The sequence below is a fragment of the Hyperolius riggenbachi genome, chromosome 12 (genome assembly GCF_040937935.1).
Source record: "Hyperolius riggenbachi isolate aHypRig1 chromosome 12, aHypRig1.pri, whole genome shotgun sequence".
NCBI classification, from domain to species: Eukaryota; Metazoa; Chordata; class Amphibia; order Anura; family Hyperoliidae; genus Hyperolius; species Hyperolius riggenbachi.
Genome location: NC_090657.1, coordinates 86,621,116 through 86,648,724, shown reverse-complemented (window position 1 = coordinate 86,648,724; position 27,609 = coordinate 86,621,116). Strand labels below are relative to the sequence as shown.

Here is a 27,609-nt window from a genome sequence, read left to right as displayed (position 1 = left end):
GAAACGAAATTTCTCAAAATGACCTGTGAAATCCTAAAGGTACTCATTGAACTTTGGGCCCCTTAGCGCGGTTAGGGTGCAAAAAAGTGCCACACGTGGTATCGCCGTACTCAGGAGAAGTAGTATAATGTGTTTTGGGGTGTATTTTTCCACATACCCATGCTGAGTGGGAGAAATATCTCTATAAATAGACAATTGTGTGTAAAAAAAATAAAACAATTGTCATTTACGGAGATATTTCTCCCACCCAGCATGGGTATTTGTAAAAATACACCCCAAAACACATTATACTACTTCTCCTGAGTACGGCAATACCACATGTGTGGCACTTTTTTGCAGCCTAACTGCGCTAAGGGGCCAAAAGTCCAATGAGCATCTTTAGGCTTTACAGGGGTGCTTACAATTAGGCACCCCCCAAAATGTCAGGACAGTAAACACACCCCACAAATGACCCCATTTTGGAAAGTAGACACTTCAAGGTATTCAGAGAGGAGCATAGTGAGTCCGTGGCAGATTTCATTTTTTTTTTTGTCGCAAGTTAGAAGAAATGGAAACTTTTTTTTTCTCTTATGTCAGAAAGTGTCATTTTCCGCTAACTTGTGACAAAAAATAAAATCTTCTATGAACTCACCATGCCTCTCACTGAATACTTTGGGATGTCTTCTTTCCAAAATGGGGTCATTTGGGGGGTATTTGTACTATCCTGGAATTTTAGCCCCTCATGAAACCTGACAGGTGCGCAGAAAAGTCAGAGATGCTTGAAAATGGGAAAATTCACTTTTGGCACCATAGTTTGTAAACGCTATAACTTTTACCCAATCCAATAAATATACACTGAATGGTTTTTATCAAAGACATGTAGCAGAATAACTTTCGCGCTCAAATGTATAGGAAATTTTACTTTATTTGAAAAATGTCAGCACAGCAAGTTAAAAAAGTCATTTTTTTGCCAAAATTCATGTCTTTTTTGATGAATATAATAAAAACTAAAACTCGCAGCAGCAATCAAATAGCAGCAAAAGAAAGCTGTATTAGTGACAAGAAAAGGAGGTAAAATTCCTTTAGGTGGTAGGTTGTATGACCGAGCAATAAACCGTGAAAGCTGCAGTGGTCTGAATGGAGAAAAAGGCTCTGGTCCTTAAGGGGCGAAAAGACTGTGGTCCTCAAGTGGTTAAAATTGAACTTTAGCTGAAAGTCACATTTTCAGAGGGTGTTTATGGAGACCAGAGAAAACGAGAAGAAGAACACACAACACGCAGAGGTATGTGGTTCCAGCATGACCAGAACCCTGAGGTAGCTTTTCCTTGGTTCAGGTATCCATCTAAAAAAAGTTATCTGGAATCCGTAATGGAAGCCTACTGCATTAATAATCAGGGCCAGATTATCACTCTTACGTAGAAGGATACTAAAAAACTTTAAAGAAAAAACCGCAAAGTCAGATGAACACTGAGGCTGCCATGTTTATTCGATTTTAAGATTTGCCAGTTTTGACTCACAAACCTGATCAGACTACTCATTTTAGAGAAGCGAATCAGCAAGTGCTGAAAGCCAAGGATAAACACAACAACCAGGCAAATATCACTTTACAGTAATCCAAATACCAAGACACCTTCCTTATGCTGTCAAGTTGTGCAGAATAGCCATTGTAGGGCCACCATGCAGAAATGCTTACCAGCTGGTTAATCTGGGAGAAGGACGGGTTCTGTATGTGTAGTCTGTCTGTGGCAATCCTATTCAGTGCAGTGTTGTCTAAAACCACCTAGAGGTGAATGAGAAAATAAACGTGCTGCATTATTCTGTGCAGAAACTGATCGCTCAGTGAGGAACATTAGTGAGACTGTTCCCTACCACACAGTCAGCGTTCTGTGTCAGTCTCTTCAGAGTCAGGAGGGAATTGTATGGCTGCACAACCACATCGCTCATTTCATCTTGGTTTGGGAAGACGGAGTACGTCTGGACCAGCTTTTTGGGATATCTAAGCAAGAAAAAGGTTAAATGTAAAAAACAAAGCATCTTAAAACCAAAAATTGTGTTGGGCTAGCAGTGATTTCTGCATCAGCTGCTGTCACCTCCAGAGCAAGGACCATACCCATGCCAAGAGGCACTGAGATACTAGCTCCAAAGCCAACAGCTGGTCATGCGGAGAGAGGTGAAGGCCTCATGCCATAGAAGGAAATACACTTCTAAGGCAAGACTTTAAAACACACATTCAGATATCTTGTAGGGTGCTGGCAATGGCACAGGTGGCCCAGAAGTTATATGTAAGGGAATGAGGAATGGATCATGGATAGAGAAGACTACTGCTACACTTTCTTACTTTCTTTAAAAAAATAGAGGGTTCAGTTCCACCATAAGGGCATGAACGCTTCCCCTGCCCTCTTCAGCCTCGGGGATCTGGTGCTGGCAGCCCCCGAACAGCATGCAGCAATATTTACCTTATCGTGCTGTTGCACAATACAAGCTTCCCATCAAGCTTAGGTGGAAATAGCCAAGCCCAACCAAGGCAATCCTACTTTGCAGAGCGGACCCTATCAGGCTCTGCTATTTCCCCCGAAGGGAAGCTTGTACTGCGCCTGTCCAGGAGCGCGGACAGGTAAATATTGCTGCAAGCTGAAGCTGCTTCTTCCTCAGCGCGGATTTCCAGGGGCCGACAGCGGGATCCCCGAGGATGAAGAGGAAGGGGGAAACCTCATTAGAATCCAGAGGCTTCCCTCTCCCAAGGTAAGTAGCCCATAGGGCGAGTACATTTGAAATCGGCGCCGGTAGACTTGGGCGCAGGATACAGCGATTTAATTACTATTCCCCCTCCAGGCCGCCATGGATAGTGGGGGAATGAAATAATTCGGCTTCCAGCGATTGCTGGAGGCCGAATTATTATGTTTTTAAGCAACCTCGGCTCCGTCTTCTGACGGAGCCGACGTTACTCACTGAGCGCTGCAATAGGAATGATTCCTATTGTAGTCTATGGAGGCGCCGGCTGCGCCCAAATCTAGCAGCGCTGAAAAGCACTGCTCCGCATAGGGCCCATAATACAGTAATCCATTAATAAATGTGGGAATAATAGTAGTAAGAATGCAATAACTGTTTTTAAAATAGCTTGGCATTTGTTTGTTTTTATTTTTATTTATTTTTAACAAAGAGAAAGTTGGACAGTTCCATAGCTCTCAAATGCAACATACATGAATCACCTAAAAGGGTTCTACAAAGGCGACTGACGTGACAGGATTACAGTAGCTGCCATCTTTATATTCCTCTTTAAAGATCCCAGTACCCTGGCTCAAAAGTATATGTTATGTCTCCAGTAGTTTTTGAGTCACAGACCTAGAACATGCATGCAGCAAAGACAGAGTCAGACTGCTATTGGATGATCACATCGCTAACAATAGCCTTCGAAGATTTCCACGTCAATACGGGTAATGTCCTTTCTGGCTAACAGCCAAACAGGAAGTGCGGCTCTCTAACGCTCACTTCCTGTGGCCAAAAAAAGAAATGTGCAGAAGTGTGTTGAAAAAAATATATGCATTCTTGGAAAGCCTATAGGCAATCTTAATTCCCCTTGGACATGGGTGTACATTGACTCTATTAAGATATGTAGGTTTTATGCTACTCAGGACTCTTGTACCTGGAGGTTATAAGTACCGTATATTCCGGCGTATAAGACGACTGGGCATATAAGACGACCCCCCAACTTTCCCAGTTAAAATATAGAGTTAGGGATATACTTGCCATATAAGACTTACCCCTCTTCCAACATACACCAAATAAAAATTTTAAAAAGTCATATACTGGTGCTATGTATGAACAGATACTGTTGTTGTACAGTCTGTGGTCCGCAGTATATAGTCAATTGACTGGTTGGATTGGTCAACTCTCCCTCTCCCTAAGTGGATTGGTAAGCTCTCTTTGTCTACTTGTTTATCAGAGCGGTATGGAAGAATAGATTGCGCTGTGTCTATAAAACATGCCTCTTTCACCTGTCTGGCCCACCCTCGTATCCCATTTATCTCCTTCTTTGCCTCTCAGATCTCACACATGTGCGCCTGCGCCGCTTCACTACAGTCCTCAGCAGCAAGATCTGAGAGACGATAACAGGATAGGGCGTATTACCCGGCATCAATGACACCCGGCGTATAAGACGACCCCCAACTTTTCAGAAGATTTTCAAGGGTTACAAAGTAGTCTTATACGCAGGAATATACAGTAGTTTTTTTTTCTTATTTTTTTATTTAGTCTTTTTATGTTTGTGATAAAGAGAGCAACATAACACCATACTAAGGACTTAAGAGATGGACTGATCCCTGGGATCTCAGCTGGTGGTTTCTGGTGCCCCATTTCCCAGGTTGAACGGTCCGGCTATCTGGATCATGCTCTCTAGATTCTTTTCCCTCTTTTTGGTTACGTGTGTTAGCTGTGTATTCCTGTTAGGATTTTATGTTGACTTCTGCCTATCATAGATGTGTTATTTGTTTAGCTATCCTAAGCTTTTTGTATTTGCTGATCTGCTCAATAAAGCTTAATAATAAAAAAAAAAGAAAAAAAAATATGCTTCCGCAGTTGTGAAAAACAATTAAAAGAGTGTGTCACCATATGCTTACATGACTTCCAGTCCGCCTCACAAGCTGGCTACCAATGCGCGGATGCCTTAGCGTCAGCCATGCGGCTGAAACAACATTTATTGCGCATTGCACCTGTATAGTATGAAAGTGCCCATAGACGTTCATTGCCAAACGTTACCATGCAATGTAATGAAAACGCTCCAGTGTGAAAGGGGCCTCTTACTGAAGGGAGCAGCAGAGCAGCCAGGCAAACAGCATTTTCTGAGGGGAGTCGGCAACAGCACCCTTCATATTCCTTTCTGTTGAGGTTTTCTAAAACAGTGATGTGCATTCCAAGATATACCTTCAAAAAAGCCAACACCTACCTGTCATTTAATCTCTCCAAGAGGTAGGAGCCCAAACCAGAGCCTGTTCCCCCAGCAATAGAATGACACAGCACAAAACCCTGTTTTAATACAGAATGACACAAGTCAGCATTTCATCTCGTCACCCAATCTTTGTTGACAATTTGTCTGTCAGCTCACCTCCAGGCTGTCACTGCCATCAGCTTCTCGGTCAATGATGTCAAATATGTCCTCATGGATTTTCTCACCCTACAAAGAGTCATTGAATTTAATACTAGCTTAAACGGTAGTAGAATACACACTTCTAAGGCTCGGTTCTCCACAATTTAAAGTTCTTTAAAATATCAGTAACCAAAGATGGTCCCGCATACCACTTTAAACAGGATTTTTTTTGCTCCATCACTATATATACACATACAACACCACAACAAGATGGCGCCGGACTCAGTCGCCTCGGCCACAGGGCTCCAGCCTTTTTGCTTTTTTTAAATCTCTCTCTCCTCCACTCACCTCTGTGTTTCCTCCTCTGCTGAGGTAGGAGGCGGAGGACATGGGCACTGCCGGCCGGCTCTGGTTCAGCCACGGATTGCGGCATATGACGGCGAGCGGATCAGCTGTCGGGCCGGCGAGAGGATCAGCTGTTCGAGTGGCATAGAGAAGCAGCGTTGATCTGCCGCCGCTGCCCCGGACCATCAGCGACACCACCTGCGCCACTCCCATCACTGCATGGATGGCCCCCAGCACATTTCAGACATGGAGGAAGACGCTGTGCAGGCCACCGGCCACCCTGCTGGTCGGGTGCGCCCGACTTCACACAGGCACTGGCACCGTCATCGCTGCCCGACTGCTGCCCCGAGCCAGCCCCTTCAGCCACCGCCACGACAGAGGCTTCAGTGACCGCAGGCTCAAGGGAGAGCTGCCGACCCGGAGGTCAGTGTTCCACGTGGTGCAGGCCTATGGTACATGGCCTGCACAGATGACGCTGCTCTCGGCTGTTCCGGCCACCGCGAATCAGCTGATGCTGAGCCGCTGCTGAGGAGACCAGGATGGCACATGGAGGGAGGCGACAGCTGCAGCAGGAGCCGCCGATCAGAGCAGCATGGAGCCCCGGGAGACAACCTACGCAGCTTCTCTGCCGCCGCTCCCCAGCCAACCAAAGCCACGTGGAGCCTCAGCCATGGATAGCTCCTGGATCTGAGTGAGGGCCGCCATCAGGCCACTGCCCATGCTGCCCTTTCAGCCAGCAGACACTGTAGCAACCATCGGGACGCCAGCATCACACTGCCCCAGCAGCCATTAGACCCATGTCTCCTTCACTGCTGCCAGAGCCTCTCCACCACAGGGTCAACAAGGTACCCGATATCCTGCACTCCACCATCACTGTGCCTGCAGCCCCATTGTTGACCAGGCCACTAGCCAGCTGCAGCAATGCCCAGGGACTATCTCTCTCCTCTCTCTCTCGCTGCTCTGTCCTCACTTTCTCTCTCACCTTATCTTCCTTCCTTTCTCTTGCATCTCTCTCTCTTCCCCAGGGTTGGACTGGGGGGGGGGCATTTGATTCAAGTATCGCTGCAGAAGCGTTTGAGTGCCTATACGGCAGCGGATTACCCCCTCCAGTCCTTCTCCGGGGTCCACTTGTAAACTTCTATTCTCTATATCTCTCTACGCTGCTTTTCCCGGAATCCTGGGGGGCATCCAATTAGCTGCAGAGCTGTTGAGCGCTTCAGAGAAGGTAGCGCTCCACTCACATAGCACTGGATGTCTCCTCGGGACCTTCCACTATGTAACTAAGTATTATGTTCCATGCACTGTGTACTCACTACTAAATGTAATGTACATTACTGCTTGCGTTTAGCTGTACCATCACCGACCCTGTATGTGCCAAAAAAAATTCCGGGTACAACCCCCGTTGTACTTGGCGAAATAAAGTGATTCTGATTCTGATATTCGATTGAAAAACAGTTAATTGTATCGGGCCACACAGTTGATCGTAACTGTGCCTTGACAAAGGGAATCCTTTGTGGCTCCGATACGATTGTGGGTTTTACAATCGAATATGTGTATATAGTGATGGAGCAATCAACAATTCCTGTTAAAGTGGTGAGTGGCCCTACTTTGGATACTTGTAAGGACTTTGGCTACTTGGTCCTGCACCTACCACCTCTGCTGGACGTTGGTGTTCGATCTTTGGGATTACTTTTTAAAAATATCAGCATTTCTTTTTTAAACAGTTTTTATTGGATTTTCCAAGCATTACAAAGTAGTTACCCAAAACCTGTAAATGTGCATAACCTAAGAGAACACATTTGTAAGGTTACAAGTATATATGGAGACATTAGGTACTGTTAACATATGTACCAACATACATAAAAAATGAAAAAAAAAAAATAGAAATTTAAACTTAAACCAAAACAACAATAACAAAAAAACAACTGGTTATAACACTAAACCATTACTGTATTTCAGCACTAGTTTGGAGGGTTTCTTAACCATTTCAACCTAGGGTTCTGGCCCTATCAATGCCAAAGATCAAAGGGTATAATCATGGTCATCATAATTGTTCCATCCTACAGACTATTTATCGTAAACAAAACAGTTTATTATCTAATTTGCATATGGCTCCTCCTCTCCATATGTAGGTTTAAGTCAATCGTATTTTGTATATATGTGCCCAAGCTGGTAGTTTGGGATCCCACGAGCTAGTGCCGATAGCTAAGCGGGTGGTGCCGAGGATTTGTGTTATCTCTAGACTTTTGAAACTTGGGTAACACTCCATGCCTATATTTAGGATTGCTCGTGCCGACGACGGCATAATATCTATCCCTGATTTTTGGAGATTACATTGAACACCTCTGCATAGACAGGATTAATGACAGGGCATTCCCATAGGATATGAGGTTTGGGAGGAAATGACAACAGAGATGCTGCCGTTATCAACCAGATTCCAGAGGTCCTCTTAAAGAGAATCTAAATCTATTTTTTTTTTTATAATGCAGTCCTCTTCCTTAAAGTATTTTAAAGATTTCAGCCGCATACCCACGGCAGAATGACCAATTCTGTGCCCAGGAATCACTTATTTACCTACCACAACCCATTAGGTCACAGAAGATGCTGAGAGGCAGAGCCGTTTACCCAAGCTCTGTCTCTTCAACGGTCAATTGCCGCCTATCTCTGTCTGACCTTCATGCGCGCTCCCGAGACTCGCAGCATAGATAATTTACATTTACAGTGCGCGCTGAGCTGCGCGCAACCAGCCTACCCTGCCCCATGCACATCTCCTTAGAGCAGGGTGGCCCGCTGGAGCGTGCATGCATGCACTCATGTGACGACTAGTGCCTCAAACTGGAAACTGTCAAAGGGGTCATGGCCCTCTTACACAGGAAGTAATGAATTTATTTTTCGGCAAATACCGGAGGAGATGCTGGTGAGTGGCGGTAAGGAGCTGAATCTGCTCCATTTAATCAAGGCTACAAAGCTGTATCATTTTAAAAGAAATTTAAAAAACAAAAAACTTCAGGATTCTCTTTAACTGCATGAGTGACACGTTGAGAACACATTATTGTCATACAAATAGTGAGAAGTGCAATGTACTATCTATAATAAAGGTATATTGTTGTTCTCACTTGCGAGAAGCCACTGGCCCAGTTGTTTCCAGCTCCACCACCATGTTCAGAGAGGTAAATGTTCTCAGGGTTGTAGAGGTTGGCATAGGGAGAATTTAATATAGAGTGAATCACTCGTGGTTCCAGATCCAGCAGCACAGCTCGAGGTATGTAATGTTCATCATCGGCCTGAAACGCAGCAAACAAGAACAATTCAGCATCACTTCAACTACTTTACCTGTTTTCTTCTCCATCTTTATTGCCTCTCCATCACAGTGTCATCAGTTATTATTTACACATAAGTCTACACATTCTACAGCACATTACAATAAACTCTGAATCAATCACATTCAATGTATTCGATGACAGCCGGTTGCTTACCAAAATTAGTCGGGTGCAGCACCCGGTTAAAAGAACCTGGGGAGAATGCTGAGGTGGAATGAGAATCGGGTGGCTGAAACTTACATATGGTCAAAACTGGGGTTGTGGCAACCCCCCCACATTTATTGTGCCAATCTTTTAGCCAGATGCGCCCTACATTTCAGCCACATGCCCCAGTTTTTTGGTAGTATCTACATAAGAAGAAAGTTAAATGTAAATATATATGTTTAGACATAAATGGCTCCAATTAAACTGCAAAGCAACTGATAAAATAGTGTATTCTGTATAAATACAAGAAAAAAAGGCAGTTATAATAAAGTACCATAGCAAAAGACCATCAGCTGCTATAGTTACATACCACTGAACAACTGCAGGTTTTCTTTTAGCAATTCCATACAGTAAAACAGTAAGCCGTGTCTGAGTAGATGAAGCAATTACCAGTGACCCTTAAATGGCCACCTAGAGATGTTCAGGAGACTGGTGATGTAGATTACGTAGGAAAGCCATAGCGAGTTTATACAAGGTCAATGCCCCAAGCTTGGCATTTCTTATTTATGCTCCTATCTTGATCTGAGGTTGCCTTTCTAAGCAAACTCACAAGATTTTTTTCTTATGAAATATATATGATTAAAATTTGCTAGTTACCAATTGAAGTGTGGTGCCATCCTAAAGCATTAACAAAATATATATCTTCCATGTTTCTGACATTTGTACATGGTACACTAAAAAAAATAGATGGCATTCTTCATTTTTCCCCCAAGGAGAACAGTAAATTAGGCTCAATGCTTCCTGCAGCCGGTTACTCGTGCAGGAAGATGGAAGCTGTGCTCACCAAGGGTGCAGTTAAACTTTCATTAAGATGCAGCTCTGAGATCTAGGTTTGAATCCCAACCAGGGCACTAGCTGCATGTGTGGGTTTCCTCCGGGCACTCCGGTTTACTCTCACATCCCAGAAACAAAGAAAAGTTAATTGGCTTCCCCTAAATTGGCCCTAGATTACGATTCATACACCACATGATGTAGACTTATGACTATGGTAGAGGATTAGAGTAAGCTCCTCTGAGAGACAGTTAAAGTAAACCAAAGACGAAGCACCCTCATGTATTTTACCATATAGCTCAGTGGGAACATTAGAGAAAACACTTACCATGCTTTCTGTTTCATTCTGCACTGCACAGCTTGTTTCTTATCAGACCTGATAAAATCCCTGACTGAACATTCAGTCTGGCTTTGCTATAATGACTCAGCTATAATGATTCCTGAGCAGAGCCAGCAGGGGGCAGGCTTGGACTTGAGAAGACATGAGAGAACACAGACTGAGCTATAAATATTCCTGAGCAAAGCCAGACTGTATGCTCAGTCGGGGATTTTATCAGGTCTGATAAGAAACAAGCTGTGCAGTGCAGAATGAAATAGAAAGCATGGTATGTGTTTTCTCTAATGTTCCCACTGATCTATATGGTAAAATACATGAGGGTGCTTTCACCTCGAGTTCACGTTAACAAGTGCATGTCTGGATAAAATGCAATTTGCACTTTAAATGGAAATGCAATTGCCATGGATATCTGAGCACATCTCTTAAACTTTGGGCAGCTCCAGACCCTATGTATGGTGTTTACCGGTGTCAAAAACCTGAGCGGTTTTTGCCTTTTTCATGATTGCTAACTCAGTAAAGGACCAGCCCTTAAAGCGTTGCTATCATATAAATCCGGCATAGCGGGGTCTAAACCCTCTATAACAGTAATTATAGATTGACGGTATACCTTGAAATAAATCAGAGCACTCAGTATATGATTTTATATAAAAAAATTGTATTTGCTTATCATACAGCATATATATAAAATATGAACAGTTCCAAGTAGTGTTTCCTTATAACAGTATTCCATCTCATCAAGGCTTTAGAGCCAAGCAATTATCAATCATCTAAGTACATTCAAAAAAGAATATAACAGTTGTGTTATGTAGAATAAGATCAAAAATAGTCTCATCTGTATCAATAGCTATGTATCTAGTAGCTGTGTAAAACTTGTAGTAATCTTCTTAAAGAAATAACATAAAAAATAGCTTCTAAAAAAACTTCTTGCTAACATCTTAATAAAACTTAATGCTGAAAAATTAATAAAGTAAATCACCAGAATATTAAGCATATTACCCCTTCTCTGTCATCTCTTCAGCATCTAGAACCACTTGTGGGAAGGTAGCTTCTGCCTCATGTGTCTTCTCAGGAGATTGTTGGGCTTCTGCAAACTATGAGCTTTCAGGCCCTACTTTTATAGGGGTTGGAGGCAATATGGCTGCCTAATCTGGACTTTCCCTGAATCCCAGGTTCTGATTGGCTAAAGCTTTCGTGCGTCAATGCTTTATCATGTTTTGATTACCTAAGTCACAATATTATTGTTTATAAATTCTTAATTACCTTATCTTGTGGGAATTTACGTTATTTGGAGTGCTTGACATTTGATATAGGGTCATTTCTGACGCACTTAATTAAAAATGGACGTCAACAGCCATCTTGTCTGTTGGCTGACCCAGACATGGAGACTAAACAATGTCATTCATGACGCATTTCTCATAAAGTGTTCCCTGTTAATTATGTTGGAATGTCTTGGTACTTTCCCAGGTCAGATTGACACTAACACAGACCTACAAGAACCTTCAGCAATTTAAAGCTTATTAAAACATACAGGGCTTCTAATATACTTATTTAAATATAAAGCTTATTATATAATTCTTCTTAAAACAATTAATCATAAAAGAAATAATTGCACATTAAATCTTAATAATATAGAATCATTGTCTATATAAATATAATAACTTTAACCGGCAGAGGTCAGCCTTTTATAACAAATAACAATCTATTAATAATGTTGATTTCATAAGAATATGAGACCACTAGGTGGCATCATTGTCATCTTTAACTAATTGGGAAAACACCTTCTTTGTTTAATATTTATATAACTTGTTCCCAAAACATCATGTGTTATCAGCTTTCTGAGACTAGAGCACGTCAACATTGATCATTAATATTTAGATTAATAATATCTGTGTGTAATAATTATGTACATTCATAATTAATGCAGTAATGTAAGTTTAACTTGCTTTTCTGTCTTCACACAGAAGCCTCTTTAAATGTCAGGGCCACACACTAGCATAAACAAGAATGCTCTGACTTTTTGTAACTAGAATAATCTTATAGGCCTCACAGCCTGGAATATGCTATGTCACAGAGCAATATAAAGTACTCTAACTTTTCACTTTACCATGAAATTTTGCATAGAACATTAAAACTTAAAGAGTAACTGTCAGGCTGCAGAAGCTAATTTAAACCTCTATTCTCCTGTGTTAAACAGTTTAGAAGGAAGCCCAAAAGCAATTAGTGAAGATAAAAATCTCAGTTACCTTTGATGTGTGCTTATCAGCAAGTCTGTTATTCTTAAGAAGACGCAAGCCGCATTCCATACTGCAAAGCATTCTGGGGCTCTCCCCTCGGCTGCTAATGAGACGTTACAGCAGCTTGTAATCGCGTAGCACTGATAAATCTCGGGCAGAGTACACTGCAGGAGTCAGCTATTGTTCCTAGCCACATGGCTCATTAATATTCACTGCACACTGTGTTCAAGTAAGAGCTTATCTGTGATCAGGAAGCAGGCAGGACATGACGACACATTTGACAGAAAAACATGGAGCCTGCCATGAGCTGTCAGGAGCATCTATCTCTGCATATACTATATACAAATTCTGTGAAATCCAAACGTGGACAGTGAAATGCATATGTAATGTAAGTACAGCCAATCTTTAGCTACTGATATATGTGTTTATTTTCTCTGAGACCTTATACCTAACAGCTCCTCTTTAACACATATACATATGACATCTTTTCCTGCATAAATAAAACCGCTAGAATTCTGACACCGGCACAGTGAGATTATTATTAACCTATTTTGGTTTCTGGACGTAGAAACTACGTCCAGAAACCATGTGCGCTACCGCGCGCCCCCGCGGCCGATCGCGCGCGTGCATGCGCACTTCCGGCCGCGGATTCGGTAGTCAGGGAATCAATATATCGGGCTATGAAGCCCGATTACTGATTCCTCTCCCCCGCTGAAAAAGCGACAGCTTCTCTCGGAAGCTGCGCCTTTTCTGGCCGTTCCCTTCCTGATGCGCCACTCTAAGCGTGTGTTACGCTTAGAGTGACGTCATGTAAACAAACTCATGGCCGCCATCTTGTGGCCAAAAAGTAAAACTACATCTGAAAATATAAATAAAATAAAATCAACACACATTTACATTATAAATCTATTGTTTACCCCCCACCCTCCCAAAACTACCCAAATAAAATGTTTACTATAAATAAAAAAACCATTACAATTAAAAAAAAAAAAAAAAAACCATGTAAATATTTACCTAAGGGTCTAAACTTTTTAAATATCAATGTAAAGATGAAATATTTCTATATTTTTTTTATTTTAAACTTGTTAATAGTGATAGATGCAAAATGGAAAAAATGCACCTTTATTTCCAAATAAAATATTGTCGCCATACATTGTGATAGGGACATAATTTTAACGGTGTAATAACCGGGACATATGGGCATATACAATACGTGAGTTTTAATTATGGAGGCATGTATTATTTTAAAACTATAATGGCTGAAAACTGAGAAATAATGAATTTTTCCATTTTTTTCTTATTCTTCCTGTTAAAATGCGTTTACAGTAAAGTGGCTCTTAGCAAAATGTACCCCCCAAAGAAAGCCTAATTGGTGGCGGAAAAAACAAGATATAGATCAGTTCATTGTGATAAGTAGTGATAAAGTTATAGGCTAATGAATGGGAGGTGAACATTTCTCTCGTGAAAACCACGGAACCTGAATGGGTTAAGTAATTTAGCTTCAAACATCCCATGAGGAGTATTCATCATTCTGTGGAATAGGCGAGACAATCTCTGTGTGTTACATTATACAATAACGCTTTAGCAGCAGTCTCCAGAATATACTGCTATTGGTGCTCTGATGCATCACCCACATCAGTAGCCCAGGCTGTCCTAAGAGACTCATCTCATTTGCCAATGGAATGTACTGGAGAGATTAGTTTAGTGAAAATTGCCACCAAGCACCTAGTCTGCCAATTACATCTCTGGTGTATAGGAGCTCGTACTAAATTGTTTTCAGACAGCGTGTCTCAGCTGTAAATACTATACAGAAATAAATTAGCATCAATTTTCTGCTAGCTGGGAATGCTGTCCAGGCCTACAGATATACTGGCATTGCAAAATTAGTGTAAATTAACTTATAAAAAGTGAGGTCATTCAAAGTATCCCTCCCCATTTATGTGGTTATGAGAAATTTTTTGTTTGTTTTTTTAAATAGAAAATGGTACAATGAAATTGTCAACTCAACCACCCTTCGCAGAATTACTGAGAAACAGTATGTCACCATCCTAAGCTGTAAAGCAAGCCAATGGGAAAGTACTAAGGATGTTGCTAAACAAACAGAAGTAACAACCCTTTGAATTTTTAGCACTAATGCTTATCAGCATTGTTTCCTCCGCCAGACAAGCGTATTTTGCTTTCCATTTACTTTTCAGTACATGAGCTAAATCAGACGGTTTGACTGCCTTATTTGCATACATAACTACATTTTTTTAACACCTGCTGTACAGGAAAACAGAAAGGGAATTTAGACATTATCTCAAGAGGATTAGTACTATACAGTATGTTCCTATGTTTGTCACATGTCAGTAAGTTAAGAATAATATCTATAGCCGGCTAAGGACCTATATATAACACAGGACTGGAGATGGTTAAAGAACAAGTGACACCCATGCTAACAAAGAAATAACAAACACATATATAAGTAGATAAATACTAGTTCTTCTTACATAACAGATGTATTGCACTGTCCACGTTATGATTCCTGTGAATTTTATAAAGGAAAAGGAGAGAATCCTATTCTAAAAAGTTTATATCTTTGTTACCTTTGAATGAAGCTAATCCTGACATTTCCTCCCTCACTCTTTTTTTCTCCTCTTGCTAATTGTGTATTCATTACCCACCCTCCTCCCAGAGTCTTCATACACTCCCTCTGAGGTCTATAATAGGAAGTGCACTGTCTTATGTCATTAGGAGGGGAAAAATAAAGGAAAGAGGAAGAATATTATAAATAAAAAAAGATCCCCCAGCATGCAACTGTTTTGCCAAGCGATGGCAATGGCAATTAAAGGGCCAGTGCTCCCAAGGTATGTGATAACTCCAAACCATAACGGAAGAAAAAGCTTTGAATGCAGGGTTAGCATCTTTATCACTTAATACACTCAGACCGGTTGCTTTTGAAATTTGATTTTTATGGTGACAATTCCGCTAATAATTGCTAATAATTAAGATGCTAATAATTCTGGCTTTTCTGCAATTTATTTTAGGTTTATATAGCGCTGTCTTTTTCTGCATCAAACTAACAAGCATACAGTGTCACCAACTGTCTGTACAATGACTAGTTCCTTCTAGAGTTATTACGGTTATTAGCAGCGACAGTAAAGTCTTCAGGGCTGTGGAGTCCGAGTTAGGCCTAGTGCACACCAAAAACCGCTAGCAGATTTTGAAACACTTTTTCTTTTTCTGTAGAGTTTCAGCTAGCGTTTTGTGAAGAGTTTTTGGTGAAGTAGATTTCATGTATTGTTACAGTAAAGCTGTTACTGAACGGCTACTGTAACAAAAAGCGCCTGGCAAACCGCTCTGAAGTGCCGTTTTTCAGAGCGGTTTGCGTTTTTCCTATACTTAACATTGAGGCAGAAACGCCTCCGCAATCCAAAATCTGCAGCAGCCCGGGAGTATGCGTTTCTGCAAAACGCCTCCCGCTTTGGTGTGCACCAGCCCATTGAAATACATTACCCTAGAGGATCCACAGCCGCAAGCGGATCGCAAACCGCAGCAGAACCGCTCTGGTGTGCACTAGGCCTTAGAGCATTTTTGGGTACCTGGAGTTGAAAGTTTCATAATCATGAGAAGCCGGAGTCGGAGTATTTTTGTACCAAATCTACAGCCCTGGTAAGTATTAGACTAAAGAGTTGGAGTCAGAGTCTGACCCATTTTGGGTACCTGGAGTCGGTGTTGGAAGTTTCATAAACTGAGGAGTCGGATGATTTTTGTACCGACTCCAAAGCCCTGAAAATGTTGTTATAGTAAACTCAGTCCTCATGTCACAGCAAATGCATCTATATAAATATACAATGTATGACCAATTCTGATATAGTAAACTACTTGTCCAGGTCCCTTGGAGTTTACTACAAAGGGATTCTACTGTACATGTAACAGCACTAGAAGCAACAGATTACAGATGTCACAGCTACACTCTCTCCTGTGCCACAGTCATTTTTCTGCATGTAGTGATAGCTAAACAGCACAAGACAACATTTATATTGCACTTTTCTCCTGGCGGACTCAAAGCGCTTGAGCTGAAGCCACTAGGGGGTGCTCAGTAGACAGTAGCAGTGTTTCAGAGTCTTGCCCAATGACTCCTTACTGAATAGGTGCTGGCTTACTGAACAGGAAGAGCCGGGATTCGAACCCTGATCTTCTGTGTCAGAGGCAGAGTGCTTACAGTAGACCTGAACTCTTGCGTAGGACTGAAAACATAAAGAAATGCACCCTGTATGTATTTAGAGAGAGTTTAACCTGTCAAATTCCCCCTCATCTGTGACTAAGCACAAGTTGTAATTTGATCCCTTATCTGTGTCAGCCGCCTGCCACAGCAGAGAGGTAATTGGCAAAAACGGGATGTTAATCTGTCTGCTTCCATGAAAGCAGGAAGTAGAAACACTGAAGATTTATTGCAGGATTTGTATCAGCTGTAACAAATACAATTTTTTTCTGTAAACGTTATTATGTTGTTGCATATCCTTTAGAGCGGAGAGGAAGTTCTGAGTTCAGGTCTGCTTTAACCAGGGCCAGATTTACCAAAAGGCACTGTAGGCATGTGCCTACAGGCGCCTGAGGATGGAAAGGCGGCTCACTCCTCTCAACTAGTGCTTCCCTACGCAGTCCCAAGCAGAGAATGAATGAGAGGTTACTCACCCAGGTCTTGGTATTCCACTGAGGAGATCTCCCTTCAGTCAGGGGCACCACTAGCTACTTAATACTGAGGTTCCTCTTGCTACCTAATACTTGGGGGCGCCTATAGCTACTTAAATTTGAGGGTACTTCTGGTTACCAAATACTAAGGGACTCCTGTAGCTACCTATGGAAGGCAAAGGAAGTAAGGGAGAAGTAACAGCTGGGTCAGCCAGCACACTTGGGGTGTGGTGGTGATTTGTAGGTTCATAGAGGGCAAAGTCTAAGGTGCAAGGACAGCTGTGCCTATAGGCTCCTGTGAGGTAAATCCAGGCCTGGCTTCAACCACTATCCAGCCACTAGCAGCTAGCACCGCACTACATACGCAGCACACACTGTGCTCATTGCCTATGGATGTAGAAAATGTAAAAGAGATCCAGGACTGCTGCTTTAACCTTGGAATGGTTAACAGTTACTGAAGAAAATCTGTGCTCCCATCCACAGAATGTACTTTGTCATCACCTGATAGAAGAAGACATCCTTCCTGTCAGTGCCTTCAGTAGCAAACTCTTCCACAATTCCTTCCGGGCTGATACCATGTTCTGCGCACAGCTGTTTCCAGAACTCAAAGCCAACTATCAGGAAACAAAACAATGCATTATTATACACATATAATCACAGCTTGCATGTCAAGAGCAGTAAATGTAGCAATGGTATACTGCACAACACATCTGTAATGCACGCCTGAGGGGATGTTACAGTGAAACCATTGCAGAGACAGGTGCTGCAGTACACCCTCTCAAGAGGTGCCCTTAAATGTATTGATTTACTCAGCAGATTTTGATCAGAGTGATCAAATCTGGAGTTACAAAGTGCCCAGCAAGCTCATGGTGAACCAGAACTCCCAGGAGTGTGTAAGGGGCTACAAAGGACCAAAAAGCCCTATTACTAAAATACTATGGAAAACAAAAGTCTCACATTTAGAACACATCAGTGTTCTCCCCCCAATTTTTTTCCAGCTGGGTGGCATGAAAAAGTAGTCGGGTGGAGCGTGATGTGGGAATGCAGGACTGGTGAATAGGAAAATGAGGAGGCAAGCCATTGACAGCCAAGTGCTCACCAAAATTAGCCGGGTGCAGCACCCGGCTAAAAAAGCCTGGGGTGAACACTGCACATAGCACATTTAGAACTGTGCCTGGAGTTTGGCTTCCAACATTTGCCGTGACCTATTCCTTTAGGGGGCGGAGCTGCGGACGGAAGGAGGAAATCAAGACACCGGGTGAGTATTTAAAGCTTTATTTAAACTGCAATAGCTCAACCCCCCCCCACCCAGGCGTGCGTAAATTGCTTTGATAAGAGATTTGTGCAGGACTTATATACTTTGCACTAAGTACAAACGCGCTTAAAATGCTGCATGTACTGCGATTTAGATTACCCCTAATCGCAATCACACTAATTGGCTCCCCCTCAATCGCTTGCATTGGCAAAGCCTTTTTGGGATTTGCCGGTGATCCCAAAATGTTGCCAAACACACTCTAGTGTGTTCCCATCCTTAGGGCTCATTCACACCTAAGGTGTTTCTGCCCTTTTTTCAAGCACCGGCGATTTTGAAAATCACCCTAAAAATCTTGTGCAACGATTCCCTATGAGAGTGTTCTCATCTGAGCGATTCGTTTTTCCGATCCGCTCAGCAAACCCGCTGCCTGTACCATTTTCTGAGCGTTTTTGCTCAATGGAAGGTATAGGGAAATCGCAAAGCGCTTGAAAATGCTCTTTGTATAGCGATTTCCCGAGCGCTTTTAAGAATAAATACATTGTATTTATTTATTTATTATTTTCCAGGTCAAAGAATTCACTTCCTGACTTGCGTCAGGAAGTGAAAAAAAAAAAACGAACCATTCTGCAAAAGCGCTTAGAAAGGCGTTTTATTAAAAATCGTAGCGCACAGCAGAGTGCCAGGAGGAGGGAAAAAAAAATAGCGCACAAAATCACAAATCGCTGGCGTCATCGATTGCGATTTCAGAGGTGAACAAGGCCTTACTTTGTGATTGAGGAAATCCCGTGAAAGCGAGACCACATGACCTAGAACAGGGATCCTCAAACTTTTTCGGTCAAGGGCCAGGTCAACATACTGACTGTTAGGGGGCTGGAACATACATAAAATGATGTTGAAAAACATTACATTGAATCTAGGAATTGATTCCCTTCCAGTCACGCCCGGAGAAGAACTCCCAGCAGCAGCCATTCAGTCATGCAGCGCCCAAGAACATCTTTGTGCACCAGACATTGAAGCATACTCAGGTGACAGCCTGCTGTCCAATTGGACAGCAGTGTCACCTGATGCAGAATTGGACTGGAAGCCAGCAAATGATACCAGCACTACTATTCCATATGCGGGCCGCTAATATTTAAAGGTGCAGTGAGCTGCATCTATAAGTTATACAAAAGCCTCAGGGGGCCGCAATTGGCCCGCAGGCCTTAGTTTGAGGACCACTGATCTAAAACAAGGGGTGCCAAACTTTTCTAACTAGTGAGCTTTAGAGGTCTACCACACCCCCAAAATAAACGCACATAATTAGGCAGAACTCCCTTCTCACCTATCTCCAAACAGAATTACTGTACCAGAATCAGAATCATTTATTTCGCCAAGCATGACTGGGTCATGCCCGGAATTGGATTTGGCGCGTACAAACTCAGAAGCAAAGCAAGACAATGGATAATAGCACAATAAGACAATAGATAAAAAGCACAATAAGACAGTAACACTAACAGACCGTGGACACTGGACAGCAAGACAGACCGTGTACACTAGACAGCAAAAGAGGTGGTGACATAGTAGCTACAGTATAGTTTCCCAGCTTCAGGTCTATTCAGTTACAGTTCAGGGGGACCCTGGTGGAGTGGGGGTACGTGGCTGTAGTTTAGGAGGAGTTTAAGAGGTTGACAGCGGAGGGGAAGAAGGAGTCCCTGTGCCTTTCAGTCTTGGTGGCAATGACCCGAAACCTCCGGCCTGATGGAAGCCTGCTAAAGTAGCGGTGGCCTGGGTGAGATGGATCGCTTGTGATCCTCAGGGCTCTATAGCGCAGTCTTGTGACGTAGAGGAGGTCGAGTGGAGGGAGAGGTTTCCCAATGATTTTCTCTGCGGTTCTGATAACCCTCTGTAATTTGCATCTGTCGCTGGCAGAGGAGCCAGCGTACCAGACCAGAATAGACGAGCAGAGGACAGATTCAGTGGTGGCAGTGTAGAATCTTGTCAGAACCTCTTTGGCCATACCGAACTTCTTCAGCTGGCGGAGGAAGAAGAGCCTTTTCTGAGCTTTTACCAGGGTGGAGCTGGTGTTGGCTTTCCAGCTCAGGTCATTGGAGATAGTAGTGCCCAAGAGGCGAACACAGGGAACTCTTGCCACCTCAGTGCCGTCAATGTGGATTGGAAGTGGTTTGGGGGCATTCTTTCTAAAGTCTATGATCATCTCTACAGTTTTGGCCGTGTTGAGGACCAATCTGTTCTCTTTGCACCAGTGACATATTCTGTCAACCTGCTGGCGACAGGCCTGCTCGTCGTTGTTTGTGACAAGGCCGACAATGGTGGGGTCATCAGCAAATTTGATGACCTTGACGGAGTCTGCTGTAGATCTACAGTCATTCGTGTACAGGGAGAACAGCATCGGCGACAGGACACAGCCTTGCGGCGCGCCTGTGTTAGTAGTCCTTGGTTTTGAGGAGATGTCACCCAGCTTGACTATTTGCGACCTGTTGGTTAGGAAGTCCATAATCCAGAGGCGTAGAGTTGAGTGGACCACCAGTGCTGACAGATCCTCCTGAAGTAAGCGTGGGCATATGGTGTTAAAAGCTAAACTGAAGTCCATGAGGAGGATTCTGGCATACGAGTCTGATCTGTCCAGGTGATCGCTGATGTACTCCAGGCAGATATTTATGGCATCATCCGTGGACCTGTTGGCCCTGTACGCAAACTGAAGGGGGTCCAGAAGAGGCATGGTGGAGAGTTTCAGGAGAGAGAGGGCCACTCTTTTAAGGGTCTTCATGATAACAGATGTTAGGGCCACAGGCCTGTAATTGTTCAGGTCGGAGACTCCATGCTTTTTGGGGACAGGGATGATGGTGGACCTCTTGAAGCATGCACAGCCCCCTGTCAAAGTGTGACAACCACCTACACTACATGCTGTCACACTATGCTCAATGACAATTCCCTGTCACCCCAGAGTGCAGAGGCAGTAGTGGGATGAAGCTGTATAGAGCCATTACCTGGTTCACTAGCTGGACCCGGATAAATGTGCCTGTAGAGCAGCTGCTAGTAGCAATGGCCCCCAGATGTAGGGATTGTTCCCATGAAGGGGATCAGGGGCACAAGGAGGAAGTATTGCCTCCAGGTCCAGGAGGTAGCATCTAATGAGGAGGAGGAGGTGGTTCGGTTGCTTTGAGCTGGTGTGGCTGCAACACAACAGTAGCTCCTTCAACTCCCGAGCCCACGGGAACTGCTGGAGGGGCCACAGACACCCTTATTCGCTGCCCCACATTTGTTCTTGCGCTGCAACTGGCCAGAGCTGCACTTTACTACTTTCATAATCTGACGCGATCTACTGGTAGACTGCGATCAATGCAACTGGGCACACCTGATCTAGAATTTAACGTTGATTTTTTTTTACTAGAATTTAAAATTGATCATGGGCAGCATGGTGGCATTGTTGTGGTTAACGATCTCGCCTTGCAGCGCTGGGTCCCCAGCTTGAATCGCAGCCAGGTGAACATCTGCAAGGAGTTTGAAGGTTCTCTTTGTGTCTGCATGGGTTTCCTCAAGACATTCTGGTTTCCGCTCACATCCCAAAAAGATACAGATAAGTTAACTAGCTTCCCCCTAAACATTGGACCTAGACTACACTACATACACTACACCAGTGGTCCTCAAACTAAGAACCACGGGCCGAATGTGGCCTCCATTGGCATTTTTACTGGCCCCCCAAACACAAAATGTATAACTTATAGATGCGGCCAACTGGACCTTTAAATATTGGCGGCTCGCATATAGAATAGCAGTGCTGGTATCACCTATCCACATACTGTAGAAGCCAGTGAGCAGTCATTCACTGGCTTCCAATTCTGCATCAGGTGACACTGCTGTCTGACTGGACTGAGGTTGTCACCTGGGTATTCTTCACTGTCTGGTGCACAAAGACGTTCTTCGGGCGCCGCATGACTGAATGGCTGCTGCTGGGAGTTCTCCTTCGGGCAAGATTGGGAAATCGAAACCTAGATTCAATGTAAAGTTTTTCATCATCATTTTATGTACATTCCGGACCCCCAGCAGCATGTTGACCGGGCCCTTGACCAAAAACACGTGTACGTGTGTGTGCATCAGTTGGAACATTCATTCAGCTGTCAATTTGACAAATGAAATCTGGTTGGTATGGACCTTAATACTAGATTTTTGAGCAGGGGAAGTACAGAACAGCCGCTGGTCGAGAGCACACTAGTACCGATGCAAATTTAGGCAGCAAAGGAAGGGAACTATTTGCTTACCAATGATGACATTTAAAGTCTAGACAGTTTTATTAATAAAAGACAAAAATAAAGCATTTCGTGGCCTGAAGCTACTTCCTCGGGTAAATAAGCCTTTAGACTATTATCATACATGCAGACATTATTTTGTCATGCATACAGTGAGATCTGTATGCGTTCTGGGTAAGAAATCTATACAACCAGCTATTCTACAAATGAATGAAAAAAAAAAACCAATTACAAGGCACCTCCATATTTTTGGCTTCATGGACAACTGACTTTGAATCCTAAAACCATGTCTGGTGTCAAACCCTTAAAAGACAGCACTTCAAGTGTATGCACCACCTGAAGTGATGCATACACATTTTAATAGATCTACATAAATGGAACAATAATGAAGATACTGACTTTGGTTTCCACACTGGCCGAGCTGCAGGGTGATGATCTCCCGAGGCATGCTGCAAAATGCTCCCCTGTCCCGCCTGGCCGCCCGCGCTCCGCTGCTCCAACTGCGGCCCTACGTCACCGCACGCAACAACAAAGCGGCAAGAACTACAGCTACCAGCCCTGAATGTGACTGGCCACCCGCGCTGCTGACGTCAGCTTACGGAACTTTTTTTTCCCCAGCACAGACCTAAGTACAGGCACTCCCCTCCATTTGATTGGACGCCTGTAGGATGCTGTCACTCGAATGTTGCAAAGGAAATAAATGGCAGGGTCTGGGGCCGTGAGGAAGGGGGCGCTGTAGCATTATCAGAGGGGAAGCACAGAATGTTATTACACCCTCGTGCTGTGCGACAGCTGTAAGCATGCGCGCTGCTCTCTGCAGCTTGTGTGGGAGAGGGAGGCTGGTTTCTGGCTGAGCTGCTCCGACGCATGCGCGGTAGCGCTATCAGAGGAGCACAGACTGTTATTACACCGCCTTGCCGTGTGACAGCTGTGCGCATGGGCGCTGCTGCCTCCGGCTGGTGTTGGAAAGGGAGGTTAGTCTCTGGCTGAGCTACAGCTATTGCTGGTAAGCTGAAATCACTGGAGTCTTGTTGTAGAACGTATTGTGTATTAGGCTGTGTGTTCTGAATAGGGGTTTGAATAATTCCTTATTTCATTTTTCTGACGTCAGAGCCGAGGAGTAGTGACGTCAATGTTGACATCTTGGTGAGTTCAGGAGAGCAGAGCTAAGCGATTTCAAGATGGCGCAGAGAGCGGAGGAGGAGGACGAGAACTCGGGGCTGAGGAGAGCCCGGAGGAGCCCGGCCACCCGGGAGAGGGAGGAGCATGTGCGAGCCGTGCAGGAAGCGCTGCTGGAGAGGCTGGGGAGCTCCGAGCCGCTCATCACCTATCTGCAGGCTGTGCTGCTGTGGGAGAAACCCCGGCACAGCGCCCTGCTGCACCTCGGCCTCAACGCTGCCTTCTGGTGAGAGCTTTGTGGGGGGACTAGACACGTGACAGCTAGGGATACATGACATCATTTTACTCCCAGTTCTTCCATTCTGCACAGCCATTAATCCACAGCACCAAGGGATACCATTCCACATGTGTCTGTGTCTCCTATAGCAAAGCCTATCCACAGCAAGGGAGATGCAGGTTCAGCTGTTCACTTCTTGTCTTCCAAAGCTTCACTGGCTCCCTTCTCTCTGTTGGACCTATGAAGTAAAGCAGGGGTCCCCAAACATTTCGTTTTGAGTTGAGGGCCGGGTCAACATACTTTAGACTGCTAGGGGGTCCGAGTATTTATTTAAGTATTTATATAGCGCCGGCATATTACGCAGCGCTGTACAGAGTATATTGTTTTGTCGCTAACTGTCCCTCAGAGGGGCTCACAATCTAATTATACATAAAATGATGTAGAAGTCTTTGTGCACTAGACAGTGAAGCATACCCAATTGACAACCTGCAGGCCAATTGGGCAACAGTGTCACCTGATGTTGGAATTTGATTGAAAATCAGCGAATTACTGCTTTGTGGCTTCATTCTGTATGCAGAACACCAATAATTAACAATGTAGCTGACCGCATCTGTAATACATTTTGTGCATGAGGGGCCGGTAAAAAAGCCTCAGGGGGCCACATTCGGATCACGGGCCTTAGTTTGGGGACTACTGAAGTAAAGGATTGAAAGGGCTTCAGCTGCAGACACTAGAGTGCATGCAGTAGCAGTGTTAGACCCGGTTCACACTTGCAGTGGTAACCGGATCTGATCACCGGTCGATCGGATGCGTTTCTGTTCCACTACTTCTGCTCCGTTTCTTCACATCACCCACAGACCCCCACCCCCAAAGGGGCTTATTCTATACACTGGTGTAAAAAAAGTTACGTTTTCTCATTGGCCCCAATGCAGCGCTTAAAGGGGTTCTGTAGGGTATTTTAAAAACAAAAACTGACACTTACCAAGGGCTGCTATCGGCCCCCTGCAGCTGTCCTGTCCTGCATAGTCCTTTGGTTCCTAATCAGGCTTCCCACAGAGTCCTCTGGTCACTCATTGCTGCTTTCTGACCCTCTAGCTGATTGGGGCTGAGCTCCTCTTCTGGCAAGAGCGCAGCCATGCTGCAGCCACGCCTGTGCAGTAGCATGGAGTGGCTTTGATTTGCTGTGCAGTACGACTTCACTCGGGTCTGAAGAGGAGAGCAGCCCCGGTCAGATTACAGACAAGCCCTTGCCGGTAATCTTTGGAGGGCTGGGAGCGGAGGGGCTTCCTTAGGATCCAGAGGCTTCCCTCTTCTTAGGTATGTGACTTTGTACCCATGCTTCAGCTCAGGTATACTTCAATCAAGTGCACTTCAGAGATGTAACCACTTTTATCCACGGGCAGCTGAACTGCTTGCTTATCAGGCAGGTTGGCCTGGCAACTGGCCATGAGCGCCTTTCAGCTGCAGTTGCATGCAGCTGATTGATAGCATGTGGTAACACACGTGTTACATTTGAAACGCAGTGGTGTTACCCGGCAGCCAATAAAGTCTCATGTCTCGAATCATTGAGGATGCCGACCACTGTGTTCAGCTGCATGGGGAAGCTGCCTTTCCACCACTCATGCAGAGTGCGCGCAAGCGGTGAATGGGAACAGCTGACAGGCGGTGAATTCATCTTACCAGTGGCCACTGGGGAATCTGGGGAGTGGAGCTAGATGACAACCCTTCCTTTATGTGCATCCATGGCAGTGTTCTCCCCAGAAAATGTAGCCGGGTGGGACTTGACAGAGGAATGCAGGGCTGGCGTTCTCTGCCTAGCTCTGGAAGTTCTGCACTCCCCCCAGTGCCCTGACCGTGCCATAGATGTAGGTCATGACTTGCTGTGTAGCTTGGACAGGACTGTGTGGTCAGTATAAATATCACCCACCACCTCAGTATATGAAACCACAAGCTGTGATATAAATATTCCTAAACAGAAACAGATGATTAGATGGAATTGTGGCTTGTATAAGGAGCACTATATTCCCCTGAGGCCTCTTTTAAATGCACAACTGAATTGGCTAGTCGGGCCATTTGGATCCTCACACGGGCTGGCGTTTGACATGGAGTGCGGTTACACGGCTGCACAGGGGGGAATAGGTGCCCAGGGTGTGGTAAAACTGAGTAAAAAAAAAAAAGGAAAAAAACAAGGTGGTTTACCTCAATGAAGACAATTCGATAAGAAATAGCAATTTTATTATATGCACTGGCAACGCGTTTCGTGGGTACTAGCCCACTTCCTCAGGCCGATTAATGTGCCTAGAAATTATCAAATGTAAGTGCACTTAGTGCTTAAGAACTCCATCAATACTACATGTACACACACATATAATAAATATCAGGCAAAAACCAATGGTAACCATGAGATCAATAAAAATATATAATATGGCATAAGGGAAAATAACAGCAAACGAATATCTAATTCTATGGTATTGGAGATATTCACTGGACGTCTGTTATTGATAGAGCACAATGGTTTGGTGTTACACGGTTGCAACATGTCGGGTCTGAGCATGGCCATAATACAGTGACTGCCTCTCTACTGCCCATGCCGAGCATTGGCAAGCATCATGGGAGCAACTGACAGTCATTGAATTTACCGCATTCAGCCCTCTGTGTAAAAGCGGCATGATAGTCTTATTTCACTTTTTTAGCCTTTTGTTGGCTATGGTATTGTTCTATATCATATACCTAGGTGTATATTCTGTTATACCAGATAACTTCTCCATTTGTTTGTTACAATCCTACTTAATAATTGAATAATCAAATCGGATGGTCGTTCAGTTGCCAAGTCGCCTGCCGTATGGCCACCTTAAGTTTGAACCCTCTCTCACTCTAGCCTGACAACAAGAGCCACAACACTGCCTTCTATCTATGTATATGTTACGGCCAGAACCTAAAGTCTGGCCACTTCGGGTTCTGGCCGGGCAAAACTAGAAGTGGCCGTCTCACTGCGGCCAATATCAGAAATTAATTAAGATTTCCGGATTCCCGGTGGGCGCCTTATACTGTGGCCAGACATTGGGTTCTGGCCGTAACATATACATCATCTATGTATATAATGTATTACATAAAATACATTTTCCCAAGTTATCCTTCTTGCTTGCTTTTGCTGAGCCATTTCGCATAAACTAAGCTTCAGATTTCTCATAAGTTCTCTTTTTGTGCCTTTGTTGCTTCACATTGAAATAATGCAATATTTCCTGTACATCTCTATCGTAGTTTTATTTCTGCTATCTACATGGTTTAGTGTAAATGCTCTGCATCTATTTTACACATTCACATTATGTAGACAAAGATTCAGCAATGCTTTAAAGAGCAAACGGAACCAATTTCATCACTTAAAGGGAACCCAAACTGAGAGGGATATGGATGTTTCCTTTTAATCAACACCAGTTACTTGGCAGTCCTGATGATTTCTTTGACTACAGCAGTGGATGAATCACACACCTGAAACAAGCATGCAGCTAATCCAGTCTGACTTCAGTCAGAGCACCTGATCTGCATGCTTGTTCAGGGGCTGTGGCTAAAAGCATTTGAGACACAGGATCAGCAGGAGAGTCATGCAACTGGTATTATTTTATAGGGAAAAATCCACATCCTTCTCAGTTTAGGTTCCCTTTAAAGGGCAACTGAAGTGAGAGGGATATGGAGGCTGCCATATTTATTTTGTTCTAAGAAATACCAATTGCCTGGCTATTCTGCTGATCCTCTGCCTCTATTAC

General features: G+C 43.9%; 2 protein-coding genes across 3 annotated transcripts in view; one reads left to right on the top strand and one right to left on the bottom strand.

Moving 5' to 3' along the window:
• TUBG1 (tubulin gamma 1) overlaps positions 1-23,834 on the bottom strand; it is a 48,267-nt gene extending 24,433 nt beyond the window's left edge. Inside the window, exons 1-7 of the mRNA XM_068263082.1 lie at positions 22,849-23,834; positions 17,449-17,561; positions 8,524-8,691; positions 5,081-5,149; positions 4,922-5,001; positions 1,849-1,975; positions 1,673-1,759 (exon numbers count right to left, since the gene is read on the bottom strand). Coding sequence (XP_068119183.1) covers positions 1,673-1,759; positions 1,849-1,975; positions 4,922-5,001; positions 5,081-5,149; positions 8,524-8,691; positions 17,449-17,561; positions 22,849-22,897 — 693 coding nt within the window. The 5' untranslated portion in view covers positions 22,898-23,834. The remainder of the gene's footprint in view (positions 1-1,672; positions 1,760-1,848; positions 1,976-4,921; positions 5,002-5,080; positions 5,150-8,523; positions 8,692-17,448; positions 17,562-22,848) is intronic.
• The window catches only part of RETREG3 (reticulophagy regulator family member 3), a 49,545-nt gene continuing 45,209 nt past the window's right edge, over positions 23,274-27,609 (top strand). The window contains exons 1-2 of one of the 2 annotated variants that reach the window (XM_068263081.1): positions 23,274-23,455; positions 23,561-23,854. In XM_068263081.1, the coding sequence (XP_068119182.1) occupies positions 23,631-23,854 (224 nt within the window). In that variant the 5' untranslated portion in view covers positions 23,274-23,455; positions 23,561-23,630. The remainder of the gene's footprint in view (positions 23,456-23,560; positions 23,855-27,609) is intronic. The other variant, XM_068263080.1, reaches the window with a different exon arrangement.